At 43.2% G+C, this 23421-nt stretch overlaps 1 protein-coding gene across 2 annotated transcripts in view; it reads left to right on the plus strand.

Annotated features, from left to right (window-relative positions):
• The first annotated feature begins 124 nt into the window (after positions 1–124).
• CACUL1 (CDK2 associated cullin domain 1) overlaps positions 125–23421 on the plus strand; it is an 84281-nt gene continuing 60984 nt past the window's right edge. For both annotated transcript variants that reach the window (XM_059730084.1, XM_006276183.4), the window contains exons 1-3: positions 125–484; positions 10540–10666; positions 16639–16741. In XM_059730084.1, coding sequence (XP_059586067.1) covers positions 220–484; positions 10540–10666; positions 16639–16741 — 495 coding nt within the window. In that variant the 5' untranslated portion in view covers positions 125–219. The remainder of the gene's footprint in view (positions 485–10539; positions 10667–16638; positions 16742–23421) is intronic.

The raw sequence follows: 23421 nt of genomic DNA on the forward strand, positions 1-23421 counted from the left end.
ATGCCACGTGATCGCTGACTTCCTCCTCCCCGCCACGCCTTTGGGTAGCAACTACGTTTCCCGTCGTGCCTCGCGGCGGGCTGTCGCAAAGTGTCGCGGCAGCGGCGGCGCTGCTTCGCGGCTGAAGCCCTGCCTTGCCCTGCGCCGGGAGCCGGCGGCCCGGAGATGTGACGCCCGGCATGGGCCGTCGGCTGTAGCCCCCCCTCAGCCCGCGGCGGGATGGAGGAGGAGAGCATGGAGGAGGAGGGGGGCAGCAGCAGCAGCTACGAGGCCATGATGGACGACCAGAACCACAACAACTGGGAGGCCGCGACGGCAGGCGGCTACCGGCAGGCGCTGGGCCCGGGCCTGGCCTCGCCGCCCGCCGCGGAGCCTGCGCTGCCCCTGCTGCCCGAGGCCAACGGGCTGCTCAAGGCCTGCGACGCGGCCTCCAAGGCGGGCGCCGCCGCCGCCATCAGCATCAACACGTCCGCCTCCAAGTTCCGTGAGTGCCCCGGCCCCCGCCCCGCCCCGCCCCGCGGGACACGGGCCTCGAGCCCCGCACACAGCCCTGCCCCGCTGCCACGCCTCCTCCGCCCCGGCCCGGCCCGCCGGGCCCGGACTCGGCCTGCGCGGCCGGCTGCCGCCTTGGAGGCAGGTTGGAAACTGGAAGAGCGGGTCAGGTCGGGTCGGGTCGGCCTTTCTGGAGAGAGCCGGGCGTGCCAGGGTAGTCCCCGGTTGGGCGTGGAGGCGGGCGTGCCGGGCTAGTCCCCCTTTGGTTGTGGAGGGGCGTGCCAGTATAGTCCCTGGTTGGGCAGAGGGGGGGTGCCAGTATAGGTGCCAGGGAGCACACCGGTATAGACCCTGGTTGGGTGCGGGGGGAGGGGTGTGTGTGCTGGTATAGGTGCGGGGGTGTGCACCAGTATAGTCCCTGGTTGGGAGGGGGGTGTGCCAGTATAGGTGCCGGAGGGCACACCGGTATAGTTCCTGGTTGGGTGCGGGGGGGGGGGGGTGGGTGCGCCGTATAGTGCCTGGTTGGGCGCGGAGGGGGGAGGGGATGCCAGGGAGTGCGCCGGTATAGTCCCTGGTTGGGCATGGGGGGGAGGGTGTGCCAGTATAGGTGCCAGGCAGTGCGCTGGTATAGTCCCTGGTTGGGTGCGGGGGTGTGTGCCAGTATAGGTGCCAGGGAGTATGCTGGTATAGTCCCTGGTTGGGCGCGGGGGGGAGGGGGTGCCAGTATAGGTGCCAGGGAGTGTGCTGGTATAGTCCCTGGTTGGGCACGGGGGGGGGGGGTGTGCCGGTATAGGTGCTGGGGGTGCGCCGGTATAGTCCCTGGTTGGGGGGGGGGGACACTGGTATAGTCCCTGGTTGGGTGTGGGGGGGGGTGTCGGTATAGGTGTGGGGGGAGGGGAGGGCGCCGGTATAGTCCCTGGTTGGTTGCGGGAAGGTGTGCTGGTATAGGTGTGGGGCAGCATGCCAGTATAGTCCCTGGCTGGGCGCAGGGGGGTGAGCCAGTATAGGTGCAGGGCGGCGTGCTGGTATAGTCCCTGGTTGGATGTGGTGGGGGGGGCGGGGGGTGCTGGTATAAGTGCAGGGGTGGGGGGGGCGCAAGTGGAAAACATGGGCTCTTGAAAGGGAGAGGAGTGTGTGAGAGTTTGGTTAATGTTGGGAAGGCGGCTTCACATCCAATGGGGCATAATACACTGGGGGGTTGGGGTGTATCGTGGTAGGACCAGCTGCATGCAAAGGAATGCAAGGAACTGCACACTTGGTCTGAGCACAAAGGCTGAGATCAAGGAAAGGAAAGGAATACGTCTGTTTTACAGTTCTCTTATCACGTTATTGTTTTAACATAGAAACTAGTAGTAATAACCATTAGCAGTAATTTAGTCCTTCTTAAAATTCAGCCACGTATAAAATCTATGAAATAAATTAGTACTAACCCTATCTGAGTGGGAGGAAAACCTTTGTTTGGAGTGGCTTATCTTGTGGTCTAGTCGAGAAAAAAAGTTGATACTTTTAACGTGTCATATACTTTAATATTCATAGATTCATAGATGTTAGGGCCGGAAGGGACCTCAATAGATCATCGAGTCCGACCCCCTGCATAGGCAGGAAAGAGTGCTGGGTCTAGATGACCCCAGCTAGATACTCATCTAACCTCCTCTTGAAGACCCCCAGGGTAGGGGAGAGCACCACCTCCCTTGGGAGCCTGTTCCAGACCTTGGCTACTCGAACGGTGAAGAAGTTCTTCCTAATGTCCAATCTAAATCTGCTCTCTGCTAGCTTGTGGCTGTTATTTCTTGTAACCCCGGGGGCGCCTTAGTGAATAAATCCTCACCAATTCCCTTCTGTGCCCCCGTGATGAACTTATAGGCAGCCACAAGGTCGCCTCTCAACCTTCTCTTGCGGAGGCTGAAAAGGTCCAGTTTCTCTAGTCTCTCCTCGTAGGGCTTGGTCTGCAGGCCCTTGACCATACGAGTGGCCCTTCTCTGGACCCTCTCCAGATTATCCGCATCCCTCTTGAAGTGCGGCGCCCAGAATTGCACGCAGTACTCCAACTGCGGTCTGACCAATGCCCTATAGAGGGGAAGTAGCACCTCCTTGGACCTATTCGTCATGCATCTGCTGATGCACGATAAAGTGCCATTAAAGTGAAAGTCTGGTAAAGGTATAGGATTAAAACAGGGGTGGGCAAACTACAGCCTGCGGGCTGCTTCTGGCCCATGGCAGGTCTTTATCCAGCCCAAGGCAGGTCCCTCGCCTGGCCCAGGCACCATCTGGCCATGGTGTCTTGCCGCCCCCTGGGCTGGCAGTGGGGCTGGGGTGGCTCCACAGCTGGGCTGCCTTTTTAGACAGCCCAGGTGGTGGTGGTGGCTCCTTCCGGCTGCTGCCACTGCTGGCCGCAGCCCTGCGGATACCTGCACTGTGCAGCCCTGAACCCTTATGCCCTGCTCCTGCTCTGGGCTTGCCTGCCTTCGCTCAGCAGCAGCAGTGCAGGGCAGAAGCTGCTGCTCAGCGCAGGGGGGGGAAGTGCCCCTCCCCCCCACCCTCCCCCTTGCTGCTGCTGGCGCTTCCTGGTGTAGCCGTCTGGAGCCTGTGCCACACCGGGCTGCCCTGTGTCTACTCTGTGCTGCCACTGTGCTGGGCAGCCCAGAGGCAGCAGTGATATGGAGTTAGATGCAGGGCAACCTGGCGCAAGCTCTGGGTGGCTACACAAGGAAGCGCCAGCACCGGTGAGGGCGCTTCCCCACAATATACAAGAGTAAGACTTCATTTTGAGCTATTATACAGTCACATCTATGTACACAACAAAACACACAAATCAGGACAAAAATAACTTAAAAAATAAGATTAAAATATGCTATTGTCAGTGTTTGATTTTTAGTATATAATAATTTGGTTTTTTTTCCGGTTCCAAGATGGCAAACCCCTTTCTCAAAAGGAGTACTTCAGGGGGCAAGAGGAGGGACATCCCATGGCAAAGGTCAGGGGCTAGAGGGTGGGACTTCTGGTCCCAAGATTGTGACTGGGGGTGGGGCACCAATCAAGGGGTGGGGCTAACCTTGCAGCCCTCAACAGCTTGCCAAAAGTTGTTAAGCAGCCTTCCAGCCAAAATAATTGCCCACCCTGGATTAAAATTAGGTTTCTTAATGCATTTCATATTATCCTCCTTCTGATGCTTTGAAACTATTTGGAAGGAGTTCTGTGATACAAGCTGAGTGATAACTCCCCAAATAAATAACTGTAAGACATTAGAAATTTATACTCATCTGACCTAAATTATTAACGAATTGTCTGCATTGCTGATTATCTGATTATGGGCTGCTTGTTGAGGGGAAAAAGTAGATTCAAACTTCATTTTGCACACCCCATATGGTTGTAAACTGTATTCACTTTGGGTTTTGCCCTCCTTATAGAGGGCATTCATTGAATTTGCTCAATTTAAGTCCTTGTGTAGTTCAGACAGTACACACACAGGTGTCACGAATACTGCTGTGTGTCAAGTTTATACCAGTTCTTACGTGCATTTCACTTGAATAGCAAAAGGGCTTGTGTTTTACTTTTGCTAACCCCTTCTGAGTACAGAGTAGGGAAATGGTGAAATAGATTCAACCACGAAGGGGATCCGTAACTGCTGCATCATGCTAACGCATTCAGGGTGAAAGTCACTGGAGAGCCTTTTAACTTTCTGTATTTCCTTTTTTAAAACACTAACATGGTAAATAGATATTTCATGGAAAAACTGCAATTCTTAGAGGCAGAGTCCTTATATGGAGCATGATAGAGAGAAGAGGGTCTTAGAATGCTTGTGAAAAGAAAAAAAATATTTATCATAAGTAAATTAGACTATAGACTGTAGGAGAAAACTAGAGTAGCTTTTTTTTTTTTTTTTTAAACTGATTGGCCAAAAATCTCATGTCCCAGCTATACCTGGGTAGTGTATGTTTGTATGATGTTACCTGTGAGCCAGTGCAAATCAAGGTGGAATTCTTTTAGCCATACTCAGTTATTGCCCAAAGTATGACTTGTTCCAGCTACCTCTCCCTGTATCTAGTAACCCAGTTGACTGCCCAGTCATTAGGGTGTTGGCAAGAGTGGAAAGCATTTTTTGGAACTGATAGGAAAGCTGTTTAAGAACTTGAGCTTCCACATTGTTTTAGGCTTGCATTGGGTATCTTACTATATTTTCAGTAAGGTTTGTGTGTGCTGTATGGAGGGCAATGAAAATGGTTAGCTGCGGAGCCACCCCAGCCCTGCTGTGTGCTCAGCGGGAGCAGGATGTGCCATGGCTGGACTGCCTTGGTCAGGGGACTGAGGGACCAGCTGTGAGCCAGATCCAGCCCACGGGCTACAGCCCGTTAGTCCACCGATGGCCTAGAAGATCATATTAAACATCTCTGTGATGCATAGTTTCAGTTCTCAAACTGTGGATTTGTCTCTCCAGAGATCATAGGCAGGCAAGGTTCTTTGAGTAGATGTGATATCTTTTATTACACCAATTAAATAGTTGGAAAAATTGTTCTTTGCAAGCTTTTGGGCATAAATGCCCTTCTTCAGGCATAGGTAGAGTTTGTTGTCTCCAGAGAGAACATCCTTGTTAACAGCCAGAGCCGTCCCTGGTAGGGGGGTCCGAATTGGGGTGACTGCCCCGGGCCTCGCACTTTGGAGGGCCCCCACAGACAGTGCCGTACAAGCATGTGCTGAGGTTGCTATCACTCCATCTGGCCATGCACCCTTGGGGTTGGCTCTGTTAACAGCAGTATGTGGAGATGAGCTGACAGACCTGATTTACCCACCCAACAGCCAGCCCTATTGTCTCTGCAAGTTTGTGACAGTACACACAGTCAAACCCTTGCCTTTCTCTGAAAATGCCAAGTTTCAAGAAGTTAAATGAATAAAGGATATTAAACAACAAGAATGTACTTTTCATAGAAAACAATAATTAAATCGAGGCTTCCTGACCAGTGATTTAAATCGTGATATAAATCAATTTGATTTAAAACAAATCTGCCCTGTCAGAAGTTTGAATTTATTCATTCTGTTGGCACTCTTGCCTTCATGATTTTTTGTTGTCTGGCCAAATGCCATAATCTTTTTATAGTAATCCTGAAAAATTGGGATGCAACAATCTGCTGTTTTTCTTTTTGGTTATAATTTTAATAACAGCAATAGGCCCACATTTTCTTCTTATATGGATACCTGTAGCCAGCATTAGGTCACTTTTCATGTTAGACTGTCTTTTTAGTTAATGTCAGTGTTTGTTTAAACTTTCCTCCACTGCTCTTGCTTGATATAAGACTGTTAGTTTAAAGTTGTCTGGAAGAGTGCATTTCTGGCAATCTTCAATCTCTTCTCTTTTCTTTTCTTTTTAATCATCATTTTGTGTTGTGTCAAAGTTGTTTCCATAAAAAGCTTGCAGCTTTCGTATCAACTTATCAACGTCAAGTTTATTTTTGACATGATGAATGATCTCAGCTACTTGAACCATTTGATTCACTTCCGAATGATGCTGGTAGACCTCAGAGAGGACTGGATGGTTTCAGCTGTGACCATGGCATTGGTTACCCTGCAATATCATCAGTGTTCAGCTCTTTTGCTTTAATAGAGAAATTTAATTTGATGGCACACTTTACCTTAGAGACCCTGAATAAAGTTTTTAATTTTTTTTTTAGGAAAAATAGGAGTTCCTTCTATCTTCCTGCTTTTCAAATGTTTGATTTAAATTAGAAATATATTGGCTTACTAAAATCCTTTTATTCCCTTGTTTTCTACTACTTGTTTGAACTTAGTCATGTTGAGTGATTAGTAATCGTATGACTAGCTGCTGTTCGTCAGTGCTGATTAGCCGCTTTCTTTTTTATTGTATGCGTGTGTGTGTGTGAAACGGGCAATTAATGAAATCCATGCTGAAAACTAATAAAATTAATCAGCCAGCTTTATATGAAATCATGTTGGTGAAACCAGACTTCTTTTCTAAAATATTATTAGAAGAGAAATTTGAGTCTATTGGGGTTAGCATGTTTTTAGAGCTGTGCAGTTGCATTATGCTCATAAATATGTTATAATGACATTTTAAAAAGTAGAATACAGTTAATACTGTTAAATCACTGAGTTGTTTCCTTTTGTTTCCCTCTGCCTTTGAAACTGACTTACATGATCTTGGTGTTTTTCCAAAAACATGAAAATTGGTGATTGGTGCACTGATACATCGGTCCCAAATTGCATCGGCACTGATATAAGGAAAATTGAGAGTGTCAGCAATCAATTTTTTGGGGGTCATGTGGCCGATAAATGCTGCGTGCATGCACGTGGCCAAGAGCACAGCCTGGCAGCATGGAGACCAGCATCAGGCTGGTAAGTCTGTTGTGGGAGGAGGGAAGAGGAGGGGGAAGGAAAGGGGCCTGGGATGGGGGGCAGATTGAGCCCTCTGCAGTGAGGGAGGAAGTGGAGCTCAGGGTGGGGCACAGGACGGAGTAGTCCCCCTCCCAGCACCGCCACTGCCCGCTCTGAATGCAGCCTGGACCAATCCTCTGCTAGGAGGAGCCCAGCTGGCACTGCGCCGTGCACAGATCTGGGGGCACCCCCCCCCCCCATGCCCTCCTGGGGTGCGTGAAGTGGTGGGAGATTCCCTCCCACTCCCTGTGGGGGTCCTGCACTCCAAATAAGCTGCTTGCATCTCCATCCTGCGCCCTGTCCCAGCTGGGCAGCGCCTGCCCCAGCCCCACTCCCCCCCTCACTGCAGGGGCCTTGATATGCCCCTTCCCTCCCCCCACCCCTTTCCCCACAGCACTTACCAGTCCAAGCTGCTAAACTCTATATTGGCCATCAGATCAGTAGTATCAGCCAATATGGCACGTTAAAAATTGGCCATCAGTATCAGCCCAAAATATCTCTTATCAGTGCACCCCTAGTGATTATTCATATTATTCAGCTGTGTGCAGTGTGTGCACCAGGGGTGAAGGAAGGATACGATTAAAACAAGAGGGTTTTTCAAAGTCCAGATTAATTTTTGGGTTTGACTTGGAAGAATAAAACTATTGGTGATTGAACAATGAGTAGTCTTTAGGCTCTTCAATACATTAATATTTTGGTTGGTTTAGTTCATAGATGAATTGTTGGAACAAGTGCATTTTACTTCTGAACGAGAGAAATAATGCTTGTAATAACTTTCAAAGTAAAATTATCTTCACAGCTTTAAACCTACAGATATGAGCCCACCAGTACATTGCACTTCTTGCTTCTACTGCAGGTTTATTAATAAAAATCTTACTTTGTCCTTCCTTTGTCCCATATCAGTTAGATCTGCAGGTTGCTGCTACTTTGTCACATTTAAAATTTTTTTTTTCATATTTTTTCCGTGGTAGCGAATATAACTCATGCAGTAGAACCTGGATTCTTTATAGGTCAGGTTCTTTGCCCCTTGCAAAGATAAAGGTTTGTCAGCTAGCTGGAGGTGTGTATGTGTAGCAACAGCAAACAACCAAGGTGCTTCGTATGTTGGCTCTGGCTTGTACTTCAAAGGGTACCAGTTCCCTTGGGAACTCAGGTGTGCGGGACCATTTGTAAGCTCCAGTTGATCAGAGAAGTGACACAGTAGACACACAAGTGGCTTATCCTTAATTTGACTACCTGCTAAGAACTGAGTTGCAAATGATCTGGATACGAATGATCCAGGTTCTGCTGTTTCAACACATGTGAACAAATGTTTAGTTTTGCCAAGCTGCGCTGGTGGTATGGCAGTAATGTTACCAGCAGACAGCTCTTTTGATTCAGAACTAGATGTTGTAAAAGGAAGCATGTACTGGACCTTTACATGGAGGAATGTTTATATTTTGTCATTCAAACAGAGATGTGGGGCTTAATTTTTTCCGTGGAAAAATTTTCCGTTTTTAAAAATGTGTTGTTTCATAAAATTCATTAGTAACAATGAATGGATGCTAATTCAACATTAGGCAAGCTTGGTAGTTTCAAAGTTGTAATTAATGCTTTTCAGGTGATTATCCCTAGGAAGTGTGTCAGAGAGTGCAAATATATTTTATTGATTTGTAACCAGGATTTGTAAATACACTTGCATCACTATCCAAATAAAACATCAGGTTACGAATTCACCTAATTGGCTCTGCAGGTCAAATCAAAACCAAAGCACAGCATATCATGCGCAGGTCTTTGGGTGTGCTAAAATGAGTGTGTCAACAGTTTTCAGTGCCTTTGTTTGCTTAAATTTAAGAAAAAAAACAATGTAAGGGAAGTACATGCTATTGTGTATTCTCATTACATTTTTACAAGTATTCCAAATATCGTGTATTTCCACATAAAGCTTTGAATTTGAGTATAACATTTAAACCACATTAAGTGTACTGCACTTAATTTTTTTCCTAATCAAATATTTCAGGTCACATACTTGTGGCTATTGGTTATTGGGACATAAAATTAACATGAGAGTACTTTTTAGTTTTGTTTTCTAAATATAAGTCAAGTAAACATGCTAAATCAGAAGACATATTTGGGGCATTTGGAAAATTTTCCAGAAAACCCACATCTCTGCATTCAGACACTTTCTTGACTTAAACCTCCCTTCTATACATGCCTTTGCACACTGCAGTTCTTGTCTTGGTACTTCCTGCTATCTTGCCTGCCTGGTTGCATTACTGTAGAATTCTTGCTTTCTTTTATCAGCATTCATCCACCAAAGGGCAGTGATCTATTAGGGGGGTCTGTGTGTGTAAAATATCTGCTCACTTTCTGAATATATTGCGTGCCATTGTGGTGTCCAAATGATATTGCTTTAGAGGGCTAGCTTCTTGGAACAGACAGTCTCTTCTGCACAACATTATGCTCCCTGTGGTGCTTCAGATAATTGTGTTCTGTATCACTATCTTCAAATTTGGTAATGAGCATGAGCTGTATTGAGTTGATTATCCACAGGTTTTGGCTGAGTGGCACGTAGTTCTCAAGATGCAGGAGAGGAATGGATGGGCAGCAAAGTGGTCTTACCAGAGTAATGCCGTCTGTCTTTGAGGGGGGAGGTATTAGCCATTGTAGAGTGGCTGATCTTTGGAAGTAACTCATGTTTAGTTAACTACATATACAGTCTCACACTGGAGGCTGTTCTGTGTCTGTAGGCAAATGAAGTGTGCGCCTAGGGGTGGACCCCAAGAACAAAGGTGGAGTAATTTAGATCAACTGTATATTATTGTAATGGCAACTGTGTCTCACTGTCTTTAGGGGGTGTTGGTTATAGCTGTGTTGATCTAGGGATGTAGGCAGGAAAGGTTATTTGGGTAAATGTGATCTATTTTATTAGACAACAGAATAATTGTTCTTTGCAAGCTTTCAGGGACAGGCACCCTTCTTCAGGCATAGGGACTCTCCCTATTTCTGCAGATGGGCACCTGTGCCCTAAAGCTTGCAAAGAAGAATTTTTCCAGCTATTCAGTTGGTCTAATAAAATGTGTTGCTGCTTTTAATGTGTTCATCCCCACAGGACCCCTGCAAGGGAAGAGTGTATTATTATTATTATTATTATTATTATTATGATGTCCTGTATAAAGGGAGAACTGAGGCCCCAGAGGAGTAAGGTACTTTGATACATTTTGTAGCTCTTGCCTGGAGAGGCTGTGTAATATCTGTGGATCCTGTGGCTACAGAAGTTGCTGGCATCCTCCAAGATGGTTTATTTATACATATACATATATATATTTTTTTTTCTTCCACACATCAGCTGATAGGGAGCATAATAAGAAACTGCCGTGCCCACCAAACTGGTTTTTTGAATCTGCTCCAATGGTGTCTTTAATTCTGGTCTCTCCTTATCAAGGCACTGTGATGTCTCTGTTCATTTTACCCTGATATTCAGAGAGCTGCTGGGATGGCATTTTCTCATTTCAGTGCAGAAATGCTTAGATATTGCTAGGATATTGCTTGGGACTATGCAAATACTGAAGTGAAACTGTTACATCGTCTGGCCGGTTTAACTGTGATCTTAAGCTACTGACAATTGATCTTTTCTTTACTTTATCTAAAAGTAAGGTAAACAGCCTTATCTTTTCGTTCTAGTAATGAATGTTATAACAATTGAAGATTATAAGAGCACATATTGGCCAAAGTTGGACAGTGCCATAGATCAGCTTTTAACTCAGAGTCCTGGTGACTACATCCCTATCTCCTATGAACAAATATACAGGTAAGAAAAATCTTAATGCTACATGCTACGTAACTGCTTTTTATTTGAATGCAATGTTTTTAGCTCTCATGTACAAGCTGATTATGGCATTGATTTGTGTTCAATAAATGGACTGAATTTTTATGTATTACTGGCATGGCGGCAGAGTCTGTTTTTGTCCCCATTGCACCCATTGTCAAGGGGATTAAATGCAGTAGAAACCAAATACATTTGTGCTTTACTTTTTAAACCAAAATCATGAGAGTCTCTTTAATTGGAAAAGAACAGTGTAATAGTGAAATAATTGCCCCTGCATCTCTTTTTGCCATAATCAGGCAAGATATGTAATGCATCTTATCTGTGTTCCATTAACTATGACAATTGAGGACAGTGGTATGGTAAGTGTCTGAGTGACTGCTGCAAGTGACCTCTTGGGATACGGGTATACTGTTTCCTCGGTGCTATCAGGAATGCTGAGAGCACCAATCCCTGGCAGTGAGATGGGGAAGCTGAGTGTGTTCATGCTGCTGTGTTTAAGTTTCCTGAGAGCTTGAGTGTGTGCTCCCTGGGGGTAGTGTGGAAGCAGTTTAGACATACTTTTAGGGACCTGATCCTGCAAGGACCTGAGTCTTCAGTAGAAGATCAATGGTTTCTGTATCTGGGATGAAAGGGAGTTCCTGTCCTGCAACTGGTAGTTTCCCAGGGAACAGGAGTACAGCTGGGAGGAGGGGGAACAGTAGAAGGGAATACTGCTGCTTTTACTTGGTAAGGTGCTGACCCTTGCTGGTGCCACCAGTAGATGGAAAGGCACTTCTTATGTTTTCAGTCTGAGGACTGGGGATCTTAGCAGAGGTGAAAATAATTCAGTCTTTCAACGCTGACTTTCATGGGGGTTTTAGCCTCTTGCTCTGGCATCTCCTATGCTCTTTATTTCTCCCTCCTGATAGTCTCCTACTTATACCCTTAGACAGAGGAGCCTGACTGGGTAGCTGAAACACCTGCTACTTGGAACACTGCTTGTTACTGCTCACCTAAAATATATTTGTAATATTTCAATAATTTGAAAATAATTAAAAAAAAAAATCCTACTTACAGCTTTTAACAGGCTCTAGGCCTCAGTATCTCTGTCAATAATTAGGAAGGGCTAGGTCAGCAGCATTACTGAATACTGATACTTTCTTCAGAATTGATCAGAAGTCTCCTATCTTCCCATCTAGAAATCTCAAACTAGAAAATAGCCATCAGTAAAGAAGGGCTAAGCATCTATCAGCCTGGACCTCTGACATATGATAGGAACACTAAGTAAATGGCTTAATACATGGAGCAAATGCGAACCTGGTTGTGGTTTTCAGATAATTAGACTTCCTCTTTTCTCTTAGAAAGAGTAATAACTTATGTTGTCATGAGACAATAAATTTGTATATGCATGAAGATTTTAAACTTCTTCCAAGTGATTCTTAAGTTCCTGAATTACGTTTTATTAGTATTAGAGTAATGCCTAAAGATCTCAACTGAGATTGGAGCCTCCTTGTTTTAGACACTAGGCAAACACAAGGGTATATCTTCAGTTGCAATAGCATGGATAAAGTAGGGTGTGAATTTTGAAGCATGGTAACTGTTCTGAATAACTGGGTATTACACCAAAACAAGAATGCCTCAACTTTCAAGTTAGGACCAACTCGGTGAGGCAGGCCTACAGAAAATACGTGCCTCAAAGTTTTTAAGCAAGCAAAATATATTGAGGGTAGGGAAAAAGAAGTTGTGGAACAGGGATACTGAGAGAAAGTGGACTGCCTGAGCACTTATGGGAAGTATGTAGCAGAACCAAGACTTCTCTCAGTTAGCACCTTAACCCTGATACCTAGGGACCTACGTAATTCACCGTTTCACAATTTTTTGTGGAAACTGCAAAATCTGGGGTCGTCTGCAAAATCAACCCCCCCCAAAAATTAATAAAAATAAAATGCTATCTCCCCAGTGGGAACCAGCAGCCCTTGCTGCTGGGAGGGGAAGGTGCTGGCTTGCATGGTGGCATGAAGGGCAACAGATAAGATAGCAGACGCTCTCTTGTTCCTCCTGCTTGCTAGAGCCTCTCCACCAATCAGTGCTGAGGGGTGGGGCTGTCACAAAATGACAGTGGAATTGGAGCTTTAGCCTGCAATGAACCTGCAAAAATTGACAAGCCCCCCCCTGCGATTTAGGTAGACCCCCTATGGATAGCCATTGCATGTTTTGGAAGTGAGTGAATTGCTGCATCTCTTCGTTTCTCATTGTATGAGGGAGCTTTTGGACCCTCAAATGTAAGGTATGCTGACCAAAGTGGCCATCTTTCCTTAACATGCAACTAAAATACCTTATTAAAGACTGTTTGTACATAATTTATTTGATTTATTTCTAACTCATAATAAGAAAGCAAATTTTTGTAAAGAGCCTCTCTCAGTAGTGGGAAAAAAATGAAATGGGTAGGTTATACTTTGAAGATTTTTTTAAACGCTTTTTAAATCTAGTCAAATTAACTTGAATTTTGCAGTACTGGGATATTCATTTTCCTTTCAACTGTTATCTAATTGCTCTATTTGGGAATTTGATTTCTCACTGAGGTGCAAGTGTGTCAAAAGGATTGGCAATCTGACTCAGACTGCAATGAGGAACTGAAAACAGGATATGACAATATAGAAATCAGTTTAAAATAGAAATGTTCAAATAATTTTTGTAAAAAAAAAAAAAAAAAAATCTATGTAAATGCATATGCAGACTGGTATTTAACTATATTGGGCCTTACAGGAGTGCAGAGCAGGAGAAGTTTAGAGTACTGGTCTGTAGAGTATCACATAATTTAATTGCATTCAGTATAATTGCATAGTATTTCAGAATGAATCTCTTGACTTCGTTTAGGGTGGATGTGACTTTATACTGTGCAGTTTATTTATTAAAGAAACCACAAAGCCATTTTCTGTATCTGTGTAGCTGGTATGTTTGCAAGATATCACTAGCCCACAAACCAATCCTTCTGTCTCTTATACTATCTGCCTTTCTCCTCTGATTCAGATCACCTTGCTGTGTTCCTCAGATTTCAGGAAGTGCACTCTGTTTCCAAAAGTTTGTCTCATCTCTCATCTATATGGTTGGTTCAGATCACTGAGAAATCCTTGCCTCTTGCATATTTCCTAGACCATCATGGCTACAACATCACTCCAACTTGCTGGTGTAATCTGACATTATTGTATCATAAGGTGCATCTGGCTATTTTCAGACTTAGTGCTGTCAGTAGACTCTTTTGGTCTCTCAGTGAGGCACTAATGGTGGAAACTAAATGGAAGAAAATAGAGATGAAGTGCACAAAAGCAGGAGAAGCAGAGGTTGCTAGAAGATTTCCCTACTTGATAGGGAAGTGGCTGCAAAAGTGGCTGCTGGAGAAGACCTGTACACATATATAATGTGTTCTCTATAGTAAATTGGCATACCTTCTGGTGCTTCTAAAGGAACTAAATAAGAACAACATCAGAAAGAGCTCATTGACTGTGTTAATGGTAATCCTACTAAAAACTATTCTCTAGTAGCTAGACGGGTTAATGGTAATTGATGTGTTGCTTTTCTACCTCTGAAGCTGTAGGTTAAACCCCTACCACTTCTCTAGCATTATTGGGAGGTCCTGTTCTTCAGTTCATAGTTTGGTCAATATTGCACATTTGCTGCAGGTGGCAGTGAAACAAAGGAATTGGAGTTGAAGAAATTGGGTGCTTTTTATCAGGGATGTAAAGAAGGTTTATATCTCTGGGTTTAGCCTTTCATTTTTAATTTTTTTTTAAATTAAAATGGCACCTAGAGTTTGTGAGCAAGACCCTTTTGTAATAGATACTTGTTCAAGTGCATAGTAAGAGGCAGCCCTGGCCTTAACTTACTTGCATTCTAATAGGCAAGAGAATAGGGAGTAGAAACAGGTGCATGGAGATGTCTAGAACCAGGAATAGGACTCGTGTCCTGTCTGACCTATAACTAATTTGACTTGCTCTTTCAAAGTGCAACTTTGCATGGATAAAGAACACAAGTCTTATTAAAATAACTGGAAAAGTTTTAATAAACTGGTCTCATGATAAGCTTAGTTTATCATCTTGGTATAAGCAATGTACATAGTTTATGTGCACTGTTTTGTGGGTATCTTCATTATATAGATGTTCATGATGGAAGAACAATGAAATATTTTAAAAATCAGACATAAAATTGATGATCTGACTCTAATCAGGCCCCATCATAAAATGCAGAGCTAAAACTTTGTTTTCCTCACTTCTTTATATTACTGTGAAGATGAGGATTTGTACTGCATTTCAGGACAATGGGTGATTAATTTATGTGCTCTGATTCTGAAATGTGACCAGCCAAGTTTTATCCTTGTGTCTAAATTTGTGGCTTTTGATGGCTTAAAGCATATGAAAACGCTAGTTCATTATACCTTTATGACTACTAGTGTTATATATTTTTATGTAATTTCATGAGAGAGAATGCTTTTAGGGTTTAATCTATGCTGGCTCAGTGGTCTTCCAGCGCAGAGTTTGTGGTAGGATTGAGACTTTAACTGTAGTTCTGATATACAGGTTGTCAAAGTCAGGGTGGTTAAAAATCAACTATTTAAAAAAAATCAGATTTTTTTTAAATTTAATCTCTTTTTAATTATTATTTTTGTTAGGATGCTTTAAAAAAATAAACCTTTATAAAGATAGTTGTAATTTAAGATATATTACATTGTAAAAATATCATCATGGACTAGGGATTATAACTTCTAATTATATAGTATTAGCGACAATATAGTCATGTAACCTTTTTAGAAAAGTTTTATAAATAGGTTGCAACCGGCCATGGACTATGTTAGGGGCCCAGTCTTATGGGGTTCCCTGAGACTCTTCTATAGATTAGTAAAGATTGAAGAAAACCACTCTACCCAGTGGGACTCAGTGCTCAGTTCAGAAGATCCCATTAGAAGATCACAGTGCTCTGTGACGCTTAGGTTCAGTTCTCAAACTGTGGATTTGTGTCTTCAGAGATAACATCCTTGTTAAGAGCAATATTTGGGGATGTGAGATAACAGACTTAGTTACCCACCCTTCAGTCCTTTTGTGTCTCTGCAGGTTTGTGTACACACAGTCAAGCCCTTACCTAAGTGCAAAGTTTCAAGAACTTAAATGAATAGAGGATTGTTGGGGTGGAGTAGATCTGGGCAAGGAGAGGGAGTCTGGAGATAAATGCAAGGAGTGGGTGGGGGGTAGTAGAAACAAAACAGAAACATTTTGAGCAGAGTACTCCAGAAGTCTTAAGGAACAAGTTTCTGAGTATAGCCTCTCTGTTGATTTTGAGATCTAGTGAGGGAGTGGTATGGTAGAAGGGAAAATGTATGATGGCCGCAGGTTTGCCAGGCCATAAAAGAGGGAAGAAATCAAAGATGAGCAGAAATCTAGAAGAAAGTGAGGAAGTCTCAATCTAATAATATATGGCTGCAGCATTCATTTGATGTTCCCCTAATATACTGTGGCAACAGTATCCCCACAAAATCCATGATTAGTCTAGTGAATTGGAGATGGTTCACCTCCCAACGACTTCATGAGTATCAGCTTCAGTTAGCTCTGGTAAATAAAATAACCAAATCATAATTCCGTTTTCTGATGTAGCTGCAAAATTAATCTGAAAAATATCAAAATAAATCACTGCTTTAAATTGTATAAAGTGTACCTTCTAAAAATGAAACCTACATCTATTTCTGAGTTGTGAATTATGTGTATTAAAGTTATATCAAACAACGAGAATTGTTGTTTTTGTAGAAAATGATTAAATTGAGGCTTTCTGACCAGTGATTTAAATCAATTTGATTTAAATCAAATCCACCCTGGTCAGAGTTGCATCTTGTCACCCCTAAACTGACTTGAACAAAATATTGTGAAGTCTGTTGCCCTCCATTGCGAAGTGTGTAAATTCATAATTTGTTCCTATATTTGTTTCTGCAGTTGTGTGTATAAATGTGTATGCCAGCAGCATTCGGAGCAGATGTATAGTGACCTAATAAAAAAGATAACTAACCACTTAGAGAGAGTCTCAAAGGAGCTGCAGGTAAGAAGCTGCACAATCTATTTTTGTTTTTTTCCCCTCTTCCCCCTTCCCCCTAGGATCTTTGATTATAGTATGAACAGAGAATAAATGGTTTATAAAGAGGGGTTGCTATTAAGACTCTACTGCTTTCAATTTAGTGAACTGGTATAACACTAAAAAATACCAAGAGGCTTTTGAGATTTTAGGCAGTAACACAAAGGATAGGTCAAATTGCACAGCACTGCCTTACATATTTGGTTCACGTTTGATAGGTTGTCATCCCAACCATAAGGGCTAAAATTGGGTGCACTTTTTAAATGAAAGCCATAGTATGGGTTACATAAATATCAAGATCTGTTCCATGTAAGGAGAACTTGTAAGTATTAAACTGGAAGGGAGGTATAAATTGGGTGGTATTTAATATGGATTGTGTTAGAGACAGTTGTGTATTTTTCATACGTGTCCCTAGATGTCAGTGGTTTATAGCAATCTTAATACAGTTTATATGATCCTATCACATTCTGCATTTCTCTTAAATGTGCATTCACTTCTTTGTGTGTATTGAGTGTTTGGATCTTCTGAGTTAATATTTCTTAAATAATCACTGTATTGACATTGCGTTTACCATAGTCTAGACAGCAAACTGAAAATGGAAGATGATTGCTATATTTTCTTTTTCTTCTTAAGGTCATTCTGTCCATATATATTTCTGTATTTCTTGTACCAACATACAGTTAATAGTTTAACCCAAGTTGTAAAGAGCCTTTGTAATTGGGTGTCTGACTTGGTCAGTTTTCAGAACAGAGTATATGTCAATGGTGTGATGCAGAAGTTGAGCATAAAGGCCAAATATTCAGGAGACAAGCAAACAAAATGAAAATTCACTTCCTTCTAAAACCCAACTACTTTTAACAATGTTTTGGATAAGTGACAACTAGATTGTAAGATAGCTTTGAATATTACTTAGATCTGCTTTACTTTTGGCTGTTAAATACATGGACCCATCAAAATATAATAGTGCAGTCATAGTGACAATAACTCACAGCTTCCCTAATATTGCTTAGTTCATAAAATTGAAACTAAATTTGGAGAGCAAGGTGTTGTTTGGTATGTAGATATTTATTTTGAGCACTAGGAAATGCTTACTGTATTCTTCAGGGCTTTAAAGTAAGTGGGAAATTGGAACAAAGTTTTCATAATATCTTAATTCCCCAATAAGAACCACTATAGATATTATGACTATTCATGATTTCCTGGAAGCCACAAAAAAACGGTTTCTGTGAACCCTGCAAAAATGGCAGTCGCTGTGATTTTGGCTTGGAATTGCCAGGAAAAAAAACCCAGCCTTGCCCAGCAGGAATTAAGTAGATCCTAATTATGATCGTCTGCTACAACTGATGCTTGAATTGTACTGTTGGCCATTGTTCTAAAACTGTGTCTAAGCCAGTGTAGGCAATACCATTTTATTACATGACTTATAGATGTGCACCGATATATCGGTCCATATTGGCATGGCACCAATAAAAGGAAATTTGACCTTATTGGCAATTGGCTTTTCTTGGCCAACATAGCCGATAATGTCACCGATTAAATGCCACATGCATGTGCACAGCTGCAGCATACATGTGGCCAGGATTGTGGCCCGGCAGCTTGGAGAGTAGGTTCCGGCTGGTAAATCTGTGGGGGAAGGAGCATAGGGAGGGGGCAGATTGAGACCCCCACAGTGAGAGAGGGTGTGTGCTAGGGCTGAATCTGAATTGAATATGGCCTGTTTTGCCACACCCCTATTAATTACTTATATTGCAAAACTATCTATACTTTGAAACTAAGAGTCCGAAACAACCAACCGAGAGGTTCAAGTTTTTCAGAGTTTACAGAGGCAGATAGATTAAAGTTTGCTCTGCCTAGATGCATTACAGTGCTTCTGTTAAAATCAAAGGTGCTGTTTTTGACACGAGCTATTGCACGAATAATTGAGAGAAATACTTAGTGCAACCTGTGTTCTTGCAACAGCTTCTTGGCATATGTTTGATGCACCTTGTGGCAGGTGACAGGATGATTATAATAGAGCATGATGTGATCTTTGACTTTGTTAGATGATTTTTGTCTAGAACGGGTCATATGATTTGAGACTTGCAGATTTTAAGACCCATTGTTTGGCCTCTTTTCCTACAAGACCTCTGTGCAGCAAAACTCATTGGCAGTTATCCCGATGAGCACTTGTGTCCGTTTCTGCCAGCTTATTTGTATGTTGGCATTTGGAGAATTCCAAAATATGCTTCAACAATATGTTCTTTTTTTTTTATATGTACTCATAATTAAGCAGGAGAGGAGCTAGACATTTTAATTAGCCATCTTTCATTTTCACAGTTTAACTCTCTTGTTTCAAAACATCTTTGCCTTGGCTGTGTTTATCAAGTGATCAGGTAGAATCACCTATAATGATTTATTATGCAGTAAGATGTGCTTTAGATTCCTTCTGTAGGGTAGTATTCCCATGTGCTTTCAGCTATTTCCAAATATTTCTAAGTTAATAGCTGCAATATTAACGGTTAAAAATGACACTTTTTGCAGCATATTCTATCCTCCTAACTTCTGTTTAACTAAATTAAGGTACTGATATATATAGTGCGTGTATGTTTCCTTGGTTACTCACTGAAGGGAGGAACGCATTTAATATTGACCTTTAATCTTCCAACAAGAAAAAGCCGTATCCTGACATGTTAACCATTTTCTTTGTTTTTATTCTCCCTGAATGTTTTATGTTCATAACTTTACTTTTCTCTCCACCTCCATGAATCTAAGTTCTTAAAGTGCAATTTGTATTTGGTGTAGATTAAATGGATGAGTTAACTGCATGGTTCTGTATAATTGGGCATTCTTTAATATTTCTACTTCAAGATGTGATTTCTCTCTAAGGCCTCATTTATACATACAACTTGCACTGGTTTTACTTAAATCAGCATCAACATTGTCTCTTTGGGTTACTAGAAGCTATTAAGACAGTGACTTAAACTACGACAACGTAATTAATATTTAAACTACAGATTTAGTTTAAAGCTAATGTGAATACACACGTGTAAGGTGTCATGAATTCGCCATAAAACCCAAGTTGCCCTTTGGATTTGGCGGTATGACCTGCATGGATAGTCTCCTAAATTAGATTTACTTCTGTGCTGTTTAGTCTCCTCTTCTAGCTTGTTTGAAGCTGTTCAGCTGTATCATTTTTGTCTGTCTGTATTATAGTACTTGATACAAACGTAATTATGATTATATCTTTGTATTACAACCAAGGCTGTTTTAGTAAAGCGCTTATTAACCCGAGTGATCCTCAACTATCCGTGCTTAGAAGAGACAGTATCTGAAAATTAGCATGTTCAAGCATCGTTTGCTCTCAAATAGTCACTTTAAAGAAGGGGTGTCCAAGAGTAACACCTAGATATGGGGGAGAACTTTTCCACTGAGGGGCAATTACAAGACAGGTGGCTATTGGATCAGCTAATATCCATGTCTGAAAAGATTCAGCTATGTTCCTGGTCTTAATTGTATCAGGAAAGATTTCTCATCTGATAAGCATGTACCTGTGGGGGGTGGGAGAGGGCAAGAAGAAAGGCATGACTTGCTTTATTTTCTCTGGGTACAGGAGAGGCTGGAATCCTTTACTTTAGAGGTTCCCAACCCCTGGGCCGTGGCCTGGTACCAGGCCACAAAGGAATGACTGCCAGACTGGAAGTCCAGAAGTGACCAGCATACTGCAGACCAGCAGCCAACTCTTTTTTTATCCTGAGTATAAAAAAGGGTTGTCTGCCGGTCTGCAGTATGCCAGTCGCTCCAGTCTGCAGTATGCTGGGTCCTCAGTTTGGTGGTCCGCAGTCTAAAAAAGTTGTGAACAACTGCTTTAGCCAGAGAAAAGCAAAATACACAGACAGGCTGACAGATGTAGAAGGCTCCAGCTTGAGGTCAGAGGCAGGGTCTGCTTGCTGACCTGGGAAGCTGGCTAGGGACTACATCCTTGGATTTTAGGGGCATGCTAAGAATAGGTTGATTTTTTTTCCTTTGTCTCCTCATGTATTTTTGTATGCATCTCGGCACATGGTTTCTGATTTCTTATATTTGTTCTTAATTTTTTTTTATATCAAATCCTTTAGTTACCTTATTGTAACCTACTTGAAGTCATTGATACTTTATGATCCCAGAGTATTTTGACCATTCAGACTTGCCCACTCCACAGAAAGGGGGATCCCTCTTTTTTATGAGTGCATGACCAGACGAGAGTGTGATCATTCTAGCCGGCAAAATCCCCTCTGCTAAGGGCTGGCAAGGTCTGAGTGAGATGGGGAGGGCTGAAACACCACAGACCAAGGAGTTGGCCTCTGGAGCACCTTGCTCAGTTCTCACCCAAAGATGTAGAAACACACTGGGATTATGTCCTAAGGGTGCACCCAGGCCATATCTGGTGCCAGGGCCCATCACAGGGTACTAAAATCTTGCCTCTATACAAACCAGTTCAATTTTGTCTCATTCAGTTTTGCTTGCTATGATTTGAATTTCTCCAAGTTCTTTAAACAAGCTGAACCAGCTTTCCTGTGAGTGAGCAGCAAGTGGTGCAGAGGTGCATAGCTCTGACTTGAGGGTTGTTTGTGGGATATGCTTTCCAATAGAGGCCTGCCACTCATGGGATCTGCACTGAGTTGGGGATAAGCTCACGGCATACTTGCTAAAGGGAAACTGAGCTGTGTGTGCTGGCGCACACAAATTCCAGGACTTATTTTGATTTTTTTAATACTTTTCATTTAATAAACAGGATGGGCCACTAGGATTTTCATGACAGGTCACATGAGGCCCTCGAGGTCCTGTTGTGCACCCCTGGTTTGGAGCTTATTCACTGTAAAAGTGTGTTTCAAATACCAATTGAAAGAAATGGAAAGTAGTTGCTGCTTATAAAGAGGGAAGGATTAGATTCCAAGGTAAAGAAGGGGAGCCATGGTACAAATAAAAGCCTGAAATTTTCTGCTAGTTGCTTCTGGAGCTATTTGCATGGTTATCATGACAGAAGCAACAGTTGGGGATATCTGTAGTCCCTCCATAGCAGGTAAACACTGTTCTGAACTGATGTGATGGGACCTACCGCAAAGCAGGAGAATTGCAACTTTGTGCCAAAAAGAGTAACAAGATAAAATGGCAGGCAAGCAAAATACTTAGGAGTGCACCAATAAAGATTTTTTTAGCTGATACTGATGGCCAATAATTAACCAACCATGTTGGCTGATACCGATCTGTTAGCCGATATACAGCTTGGCAGTTTGGAGAGCAGCATCTGGCTAGTAAGTCTGGGGGGCGGGGGGGCAGATCGGGGCCCCCACAGTGAGGGAGGGAGTGTCTCTGGGGCAGGAGCAGGTACTTCCCAGCTGGGGTGGGGTGCAGAACAGAGCCTTGGGGGGAGGAGGGGGGCAGGTCTCTGCCATTGTGCGTACCCCTGGGGGAGGCATGGGGGTATGTGCCCTCTGGATTTGTGCATGGGGCAAGGGTGGGCTGTCTGCTGTGGCCTTGGGGCCAGGGGCTACACTGGTATCTTCCTGGCATTGCGGCTGGGCTGGGACTGTGTTCAGGGCGGACCGCGGTGGCTCTGGGAGGAGTGGCTGCAGCGAAGTTTGGGGTGGACATAACCCATACCGTAGGCCCCCCCGGTTGCTGTTGCCTGACCGCCATCCTAGCCCAGCCCCCATGCTGGGAAGAAGCCAGTGCAGTCCCTGGCTCTGAGCCTGCAGTGGGCAGTCAGCCTTCCCCCCATGCACAAATCTGGGGGGCGCATGGCCCCCCATGCTTCCCCTGGGGGTGTGTAGCTGTGTGACATGGAGCTGCTTCCCTCCCAACCCCCCCGCGCCCCTCGGGAATGCTGCCCATGCCTCCGTTCCCCGCCCTGCCTGGCTGGGCAGTGCCTGTCCCTGCCTCGGCACTGCTCTGATCTGTTCCCCCCCAACCTACCGGCTGGATGCTGCTTTCGAAGCTGCTGAGCTGTATTCTGGCTGGGTGCATGTTGTGACTGCACGCATGCACATGGCATTTATCAGTGACATTATTGGCTACACCGGGCAAAAAAAGCCGATTGCCAATCATGTCAATTTTCCTTTTATCAGTGCAGATCTGACACGCGCTGATATATTGGTGCACCTTTTAAAATGTTGTCCTAGACAAGAAAATAAATTGCCAAATATCTAAACAATACTTGAACAGTTTGGGTGTCTCTAGTCTCCTCTTTTCTAGTAGTTTCTTGTATTATGAAAATCTGTCCTCATCTTTGAACCCATTGAAATTCACTTTTGACTTGAGACCATTGCTGTTGAAAATATTTGTTAGCTTGGTCTCTTTTAAGGCGTCCCTCTTTCTATTTACTTTAATAGAACAGTTTTTAACGGTAACAGTCGGATAGATTGGTAAAGGGCTTTTCATCTTGTACTCTTGTAACAAAACTAACATCTCTCCAGTACAATTGGCAATTAACTTGATATTCATAACTTGCACTGCAGGTGGCAATAGAGTGTAGATATGTGATAATTTTGAAAGCAGCATAGTACAGTGCTCTGTTGCATTAGCCTTATGGACTACACGGTAGCATTCTTCTTAGAATAAATAGTGCTGTGGTGGATGAGGTGTTTTTTTTTTTAATTTGTAATTAGTTTTTCCTTTGCAAATTAACTATT

The sequence above is a fragment of the Alligator mississippiensis genome, chromosome 6 (genome assembly GCF_030867095.1).
Source record: "Alligator mississippiensis isolate rAllMis1 chromosome 6, rAllMis1, whole genome shotgun sequence".
Taxonomy (NCBI): Eukaryota; Metazoa; Chordata; order Crocodylia; family Alligatoridae; genus Alligator; species Alligator mississippiensis.